The sequence below is a fragment of the Dioscorea cayenensis genome, chromosome 11 (genome assembly GCF_009730915.1).
Source record: "Dioscorea cayenensis subsp. rotundata cultivar TDr96_F1 chromosome 11, TDr96_F1_v2_PseudoChromosome.rev07_lg8_w22 25.fasta, whole genome shotgun sequence".
In the NCBI taxonomy this organism is placed as follows: domain Eukaryota; kingdom Viridiplantae; phylum Streptophyta; class Magnoliopsida; order Dioscoreales; family Dioscoreaceae; genus Dioscorea; species Dioscorea cayenensis.
In genome coordinates, this window is record NC_052481.1 from 2,703,924 (window position 1) to 2,712,372 (window position 8,449).

Sequence of the window (8,449 nt, forward strand, 5' to 3'; positions counted from 1 at the left end):
AAAATTCAAATCTTTTCTTCTAACGGTATTGTTTATGTACTGTTCATGAGTTGTATGTTGGGTCTAATATTTTTCATTAATACTATTTACAGTTTGGGTGTAAATTATCTGTGAGAAAAATAGTGATTTCACCCTAAAAAATTATATGACAAGAGGCAAGCCACAAGACGAAATAAGTTTTACAACAATTGTGCCCCCACTTTATTTGTACTATAGCTTGAACCCACCTCCTTATGAAGAGAAACACTCTAATGAAAGGACTAGGAAATGGTTACTACTTCTTAATTCCCTAGATAATAATAATAATAATAATAATAATAATAATACTGAAAAAAATGAAAAGCCAAAAAAGAGGCATCTCTGAAATCACCGAGAGAAGGGGACAAGAAGCCAAGAGGCAGCTGTAAGCACCATTGTCACTGTCCTTCACAATTTCCCCGGGAACCTCTCTCTCCCTCTCCTTCTCTTTCATGAAAGTGATGAACGATATTATCGCACATCATCCTTGACTACTTCTTCTTCTTCTTCATTTCCATCAACTGTATAGTCTCTCTGTCTCTGTCTCTGTCTCTATCTCTCCTTCTATTCTTTCAAAATGGAAGTGTCTCAGCAAGGTGATCAACACATTAGTTAAACAACTTTGCTTGTTTTCTTTAAAATCTTATGTTTGCTTTCTTTTCTATGTTGGATCTGTGGTGTTTTGTTTTTGTTATAACTTATAAGTGAAAACTCTGTGGTGTGATTACTTTTTATATATTATTACAAAGTGTCATCTTTGGCTAAACCAGATTGATGTCATGTGTTAAATATTGATAAATTTATTTAAAAAATGAGATCTTTGTTGTTCTGCAATGTTTGTTTGTTTGATTTTTGCTTCATGTTAGTTACTGAGAGATTTCATGACAAGGTGACATCTTTGAGTCCTGCATTCTGAAATCATGATGAGATCTTTGTTGTTCTTCAATGTTTCTTTTTGGTTTTCATTGTTCTATTGAGTGATTCCATAGCAAGGTGTCATCTTTGGGAACTGGCATTCTGAGATCATGTGTCTATGTTTTAAAGGATAAGATTTTTGTTGTTCTTCAATATTTCTTATTATTTTTAATTCTTCAATGTCTGTTTCTATTTGAAGATCTTGAAGATTATGTAATGCTCTGATGTTTTATTTGTAGCAATTAAAGTTCCTTTCTTGAAGAGTATGCAATGTTTTTTTCTGAAAATTTTATACTTGCATGCATTGTTCATCAGATAAAACTCTTGAATGATTGAGTTCAATTATGTAGGTGCTTTGACAAGCCTCAATGGAAATGCAGAAAGAGAAAACAAAGAGAGTAAGAGTTCACTTGTTGTTTGTTTCGGTGAAATGTTAATAGACTTTGTCCCAACTGTTGGCGGAGTTTCTCTTGCCGAAGCACCGGCTTTCAAAAAAGCTCCCGGAGGTGCTCCTGCCAATGTCGCAGTCGGCATTTCAAGACTTGGCGGTTCTTCGGCTTTCATTGGCAAGGTCCATTTTTCTCACCTTTTCTTCTTGCTAAGTTTATTGTACTTTGTATGTTTTCGATGTTCTCATCGAAGAGAATTAAAGGAGATCATGATCCATGTGAGAAGATAACTCAACACTATTTGTTTGTTTGTTCGCTTTGTTTTTAACTTAGAAGTTTTATCGAGTATACAATTGTTTCACCTAGATCTTGAATCAATTTTCACTGGATAGGTATACAACCATGCTATTATATATACTGTTTTAACTCTTTTATGTTCGACGACCATCAGTAATTGTTTCACATCTGATAAGTTTTGGAAGTAAATATATTGAATCATGTTATTTCGAATCATGCTATAAGATTTGCTATTTCTGTTGTAATTATAACTTTCAATATATAAAACGATCAGGATCAATTGATCCAGTGAAAGTTGAAGAAGTGAATGAGGGATAGATTGGCTTTCAATTTGATTTGATCCTGATAAATAATCTGCTAGTCAGGTTGGCAAGGATGAGTTCGGGTACATGCTTGCCGATATACTGAAAGAAAACAATGTCGATAATTCCGGTGTTCGATTTGATCCCGGTGCAAGAACTGCGCTTGCATTTGTCACTCTCCGAGCTGACGGTGAGCGGGAATTCATGTTCTTCCGCAATCCAAGTGCTGATATGCTCCTCAAAGAGACCGAACTTGATGCAAATCTTATCCAGAAGGTATTGCCTTATAGAAGAAGAGAATTTGCTGTGTGCATGTGCAGATGCATGTTTTCTGACAAGAATTACTGCAGGCATGTATATTTCACTATGGTTCGATCAGTTTGATTGAAGAACCATGCAGATCAACACATCTTGCAGCGATGAAAATTGCGAAAGCATCAGGTAGTATCTTGTCTTATGATCCTAATCTAAGACTTCCACTTTGGCCATCTGCCGAAGCAGCCCGACAAGGAATTATGAGCATATGGAATGAAGCCGATATTATCAAGGTATACATAATCGGTCCAAGACACATCTTGAATGAACTTTGTAAACTATAAATTACTCTGTTGACGATGATGTATCCAGATAAGTGAGGAAGAGATCACATTTTTGACCGGAGGGGATGATCCATACAACGACAAAGTTGTGCTTGACAAACTTTTTCATCCAAATCTGAAACTGCTACTGGTGACTGAAGGGCAAGATGGATGCAGATATTACACTAAGGCATTGTGTTTTTCAATTAAAATTACTGCTTTTTTTTAAGTCACATTATTGGTTCAATTTTGTGTAGATTGAATTAATACTGTGTTGCAGAAATTCAATGGCAAGGTCAGTGGTGTAAGAGTTGAAGCTGTTGATACAACCGGTGCTGGTGATGCCTTTGTGAGTGGCATACTTACCAGCTTGTCGTCTGACCTGAATCTTTACCAGGTACATGCTTACAGCCTTTTGTTTGCATAAACCCACTTGCAAAAATAAACAATTACTACATACTTACCTAATCATCAAGACTGAAAGGCTAAGAATGATGTTTTGGCAGGATGAGAAGAAGTTGAGGGATGCTCTCATGTTTGCAAACACATGTGGTGCAATAACAGTAACAGAGAGAGGGGCAATACCTGCACTACCTACAAGAGATGCAGTCCTTCAACTATTACCGGCATAAAGACAGTCAGAATTCTGTTAGCATATGCAACATGTAGTAGATGCTTGCTTTCTGGATTGGTGAGACCATCCAAGAACACTCCTGGTTAAACTGTGCTGTATATCCTTGAGTGATCAAACCAAGTAATAATAAGATACAATATTTATAATGTTTGACATCCGAGTTTGATGAAATTCATGCAAGAAACAAAAGCGATAGTTTCGTCACTGCATTGCCGAGTATATGTCCATCCGGCATCAACAGATGCGAAATCATGCCCAAGCTCTTCATTTTCACTGCAAGGCAGGAAACAAACCCGAAACACTGAAGAGGAGTTTTATAAGTTATAAATACACACAGTCAAGCAAATCGCTTTAAAAGGCTTCACGGTAATATACAGGGTCCATCAATGATGCTAACAAGGCCCTGAAATTTGTAATCTAGTTAAGCCAATAAACATATTCTGAAGAGATGTCTGTGAGTCAGAAAGACGCAATAACACCAACTTTTAGATTACTAGGGCATGTCAAAGCAGAGGAGGATACTGCTTGGCCTGTTGCCGAACCCGTTTTTTGTACTCTGGTGGATCCTGTAAATTTAATGATGGTGTTCAGTGTTGATGTTCAAAACTGAAACATTAAGGCAAAGAGCCCAAGTGTATCATTGAGGGGAGTACCTGGATAAAGAGGTGATAACCATCAGTCTGTGCAGGGTCTGCCGGATTAGGCTGATCCAGCAGGTCCTGTATTCCAATAAGTATCTGTTTCACAGTAATTGCTGGTCTCCATCCCTGCAAATAGCACAATACTTCTGATAAGTAAACATCATGAGTGAATGGCAAACCCAAAAATTAAATAAATAAAAGATCCACGGCAATAGGTACTCACACTGTCCTCATTCAGAATTGATAAGCATACTGTTCCAGATGGGTAGACATTTGGATGGAAGAATCCTTGAGGGAACTTGCATTTTGGAGGTTTGCTGGGGTAGTCTTCACTGAACAGTAGTGTAAGAGGGAAGTGACCACCTTCCCAATCAGTCTGCAAGATTGAACAATTCCAGTGTGATGTGATATTGTTGTAAAATTTTAAAATAAAAAAGCATGGCAGAAAAAGCAGCAATATGCTAATGAAATAAGTTATAATTCTCTTCAACTATCACATACACAGATCATTAGATTGCTCAGTATGCAACAGATCAACCAATCCTGTGAATGAAAAATTAAACAAAAAGATTGCATAATAGAGCCTCAGAATGAAAAATGGATATGCACAAGTAGACACCTTGGATTAAGGTAACTACTCTCATGAAGTGCCCACATAGAAACACAAGAATGTTTGAGGTGAATTAATTCTAGCATGTAAGATGAAATATATTTGTTGCATATAATCCAACTTACTCAGCAACCATAATTTTAAATAGGACGAGTATACATAACCTGATAAATGAAGTTTTGGAATATATATATATATATATATATATAGGATCACTGCCAGGTTATACACCAAATAATAAAAAAACCTAAGATTTTTTAGAATCAAATCTATCATCATTCATATAAAAGCAAAGACACATAAATTGAGTAGAGTATTAAATGATAGATGCATTTAAATTTAGTATTGACAAAATACTATGCACGGAAAAGAATTTGAAGACTCTTGCTAATTTTGCTATATAAACTAATATGAGAACCTTGTTCTAGAATCAGTTCAGATATGTACAACAAAAGGTTCCTCTCTTTACTTAACTTCCAACAAAGGACTATGGTAGTATTTATATATGTGATGAAGCATATGATGGGACATGATATGCAAACCCTGTACCAGTAAATATCAAGAAAAATAATTACCCACACAATATCATAAAATTGAGTTGAATTCATCCAGCATCCTATGGTTTAAATAGTTTAAAGAAAGCAAGAATTTGGTGGAAAAATCACTTTAATGCTGCTCCTTAACATTCTAAATAAGTAGTTCATCATTCATAAGAAAGAACTCATTCCTCAACACTAGAACTTGATAGCAATAACCACATAAGGAGAAAACAATTTCCTGCATTGTACGGAAATTATTGAATTAGCAATAACTTTTTGAAACATAGATTGCATACAGAGATATCCCAAATGTTAACAAAAATGTGCACAAAATTAAAAGTTACACCATATTAGATGTATTGTTAAAGAGCAACTTCAGACTTAAGAAATATTTTCCTTGTCAAATGGCAACCAAATTAGCTTATGAAATAAGGTATGGAAATTTACCACTGCAAAATGCGTTAAGTCAAGACTTACACCACATTAGATTTATCATTAAAGAGCAACTTCAAACTTGCAAAATTTTCCTTGTCAGAAAAATGCCTATCAAATTAGCATACTAAAGAAGGTATGGAAATTTAACACAACCTTACAAATATTAATCACTGCTAATATAAGAACTTCATTCATATTGAGCATTTGAAAGTAAAGAGAGAATAGCAACGTTATGCAAAGAAAATACAAACACATAGTACAAGAGTCTGTGCTACCCACAACCAACTTTGACTTCTAACAGGAAGGTAACCATTACTGCAGCTCATTATAAGCACATATTAAGCCTCATAAATATGCCAAGAAATTCTAGAAGGCAAGATAACCTCATATTTAGCATATTATAAAAAAAAAGAAATCACCAGATTAACTTCAAGATTCCACAGCACCATACAAAATACAACCTTTTCCAGTCCAATAAACATCTGAAGCTATAATGTTGAAATAACTTTCATAAAATTTTAACACAAATCAAGCAATTAGACTAAAATCTCTGCTTGGGCAATCACTCTCATCTGCTTGAACACCTGACAAACATACGCTGTTTCAATATCATAAACTGTACAAACTTAAATGCAAATATCCTTAATGACAAGGAAGACATTGGGTCTTTATAATAAACAGAATTTCAGGAGCACACAGGAAAGCACTAACCATCTTCATTTACTAAATATTATGTGTTTGCCCATGATCTTACATAAGACCAAATGAACAACCACCTTTCTAGCAAATAGTAAGGGTATATTATATAAACATAGGACAAAAAAATTTACATTTAGACCATTCTTCATAAAGCAGTTCTACAATCTCGTGATAAGGAGATATAGATGAAACCACCTTTGGCGCCACTCAAAAGACGGCTGAGCAGACTAAAGCACAAAAACTATTTCTACCATGCACTTCCATTAGAGCGCACATATCAAAGCCAAAAGGAGAATCAATTCCTAATGGAGGGAATAATTCTACAGGTCAAAATCAGAAGTGAAGGAATAAAGATAACCATTAACTAAAGTTCATGTCTAGCCTTTATTCTCTTATTTTTCCGCTGACCTGTAATGCCAAGAACCACCCATCATAATAACATATAACAATTCATATTTCCTTACATATTCCACTAATCCATTATCTGCAAAATTTATTCCATCTTTTATATCATCTTCCAGATTTTTACCAAAAGTGTCAAAACAAATGGCATCAGGGTAAAACTGGATACAACGAAAGGAAGACATACAAACTGAAGCCAATTCGATCATGAACAGTAAGTTGGAGGCAAAGAGACAATCTAGCAACAATTCTCATCAATCCAGAGAGATGAGGTTTCGGAACAAGATGAGCAGGAAATCACCCAAGATGAATAACAAGGCAGCAAACACTATAGCCAGCAATTGAAACAATAACAATGATGGAAAAATAGCCGGAAGTGAAAAATTAATTAATCCAAGTAAAGAGAAACATGGCGACAAGTCACAAAGGAAACAGTTTTCCAAGTAAAACATAAATTTTCATGCAACATTAGAGGTGATAAAATCATACAGCAAAAGAACAGTGGAGATCAGACAAAAATACCAGAGAAAAAAATATCAAATGCAGATACAAAACAGTGCTATCAAAGAACATTTAATCGAGTTATATACTTATCAATATTGAATCCCCAACAGCCGAGATTTTTACTAAAAAGCAAATGTATCAAACTGAATAGAATCCATCTAGAAACCCTAGCACAAATTGCAACCGTAAATGATATCTAAAGCTCAATCAAGTGAATGAAATACCAAAATCAAGCCCTGATACATTACAAACATGGAAAACCCCACGATTTCAAGCCAACTTCAACAGCAACCAAAAAAAGATTAAAAAAAGCCAATCCAAAGACTAAAGCAAGCATTAACTTTGATCATCAAACCACAAAAACCAAAGACTCAACATCCCCAAACAAAGTATCATCAATCCCCACATGTCCACAACCAAACCCGGCAAAACCACACCTCAAACAAACGAAACAAGAAACAATCAAAGGGATCAGGGTAAAAGATGGATAAGACAATACCCCCTGCTTGCCGGGGATGGTGCAATTCCAGACCATGAGATTGACAGTGCCATCAGGGAGAGTCTCCGGCCGAGCGACGAAACCCTAGAAACAGAGAACAAATCAAGCACAAGGCAAAGAGATCCAAGGAGAGGATCGAGGTCTGGATTGCTTACATGGGGATGGTTCTTCCGCCATGCCTTACGCTCCTCGGCGAGGCGGCCACGCGCGATGCCTCCGGACATCGTTCTCGCTCTCGCTCTCCCCCTCTCCCTCTCCCTCTCCGCTAGCGTTGCAAAGACTCGATGAATGACCGCAAGGAGAAGTCTTCTTTTATTTAGTGTGAATTTTTTCATATTGGTCCCTCATTTATACTTAATTTTTTTCCTTTTAAGATCAATGTAGTTTTAGTCCCTAGAATATAAAATATATTCATTTTAGTCTTTATATATTTAGAGGTTGAGTACACTAACAATGGTCCTTAGATTTTAAATCGATGGACGTTGATTTGGAAAATTGGATTTCAATCCAATGGATTACTCACATGAATGAACAGTTATTACTATGTTTATAAATAGTGCAGAGTAAAAAGTAAAATACATAATATTTTAATCTCAACTGTTCAATTATTTTTTGTACACGCTTATTATCAAACTGTTACCAACTACGGACGTCTACGGATGTTAACAGAATCACTTTTCTTATATATGTATATAGGTTTTGGAATAACAATTATTTCTCCCACTCAAATAAGGTGGGATAGATAACGTATGACTATTTTATAAATATATTTAAAAATTAAATTTAAAATTTATTGATAAACCATTAATGTAATAAAATTTTAATTTTAAATATTTTATTTATATCTATATTAATTGAGGTAAATTTTAATTTAATTACAATAAAAAGTTTCCTCTTGTACTGTTACTAACAATTAAGACACTGCCAGAAAAAATAAGTGTGTGTGATAATTTTGTTTAAATTGTCAAGAAATAAATACATGAATAA

The 8,449-nt window shown here is 35.0% G+C and overlaps 2 protein-coding genes across 2 annotated transcripts; one reads left to right on the forward strand and one right to left on the reverse strand.

The window, feature by feature from the left end:
• The first annotated feature begins 370 nt into the window (after positions 1–370).
• LOC120272120 (probable fructokinase-7) lies at positions 371–3,279 on the forward strand. The gene is made up of 7 exons (XM_039278870.1): positions 371–614; positions 1,284–1,504; positions 1,985–2,197; positions 2,272–2,469; positions 2,549–2,689; positions 2,780–2,896; positions 3,006–3,279. Exons 1-7 carry the CDS (start codon positions 596–598, stop codon positions 3,129–3,131), a joined length of 1,035 nt encoding a protein of 344 aa, XP_039134804.1. The 5' UTR covers positions 371–595; the 3' UTR covers positions 3,132–3,279.
• Positions 3,280–3,416: 137 nt separating this feature from the next.
• LOC120272121 (SUMO-conjugating enzyme SCE1) lies at positions 3,417–7,765 on the reverse strand. Its single transcript, XM_039278871.1, has 5 exons — positions 7,618–7,765; positions 7,463–7,546; positions 3,998–4,150; positions 3,787–3,900; positions 3,417–3,699 (listed from the first exon to the last, which is right to left on the reverse strand). The coding sequence occupies exons 1-5, from the start codon at positions 7,684–7,686 to the stop codon at positions 3,637–3,639; spliced, it is 483 nt and encodes a 160-aa protein (XP_039134805.1). The 5' UTR covers positions 7,687–7,765; the 3' UTR covers positions 3,417–3,636.
• Positions 7,766–8,449: the final 684 nt, after the last annotated feature.

What these genes read in the sequence shown, in the direction of transcription:
- LOC120272120 (XM_039278870.1), top strand. An exon ending in ATGAAGCCGATATTATCAAG is followed by an intron (nt 2,470 to 2,548) that starts GTATACATAATC and finishes TGATGTATCCAG; the next exon opens with ATAAGTGAGGAAGAGATCAC. An exon ending in CTGACCTGAATCTTTACCAG is followed by an intron (nt 2,897 to 3,005) that starts GTACATGCTTAC and finishes ATGTTTTGGCAG; the next exon opens with GATGAGAAGAAGTTGAGGGA.
- LOC120272121 (XM_039278871.1), bottom strand. Translation starts at nt 7,686, where the DNA reads ATGTCCGGAGGCATCGCGCGTGGCCGCCTCGCCGAGGAGCGTAAGGCA. An exon ending in GGCGGAAGAACCATCCCCAT is followed by an intron (nt 7,547 to 7,617) that starts GTAAGCAATCCA and finishes CTCTGTTTCTAG; the next exon opens with GGTTTCGTCGCTCGGCCGGA. An exon ending in GTTATCACCTCTTTATCCAG is followed by an intron (nt 3,700 to 3,786) that starts GTACTCCCCTCA and finishes TTAAATTTACAG; the next exon opens with GATCCACCAGAGTACAAAAA.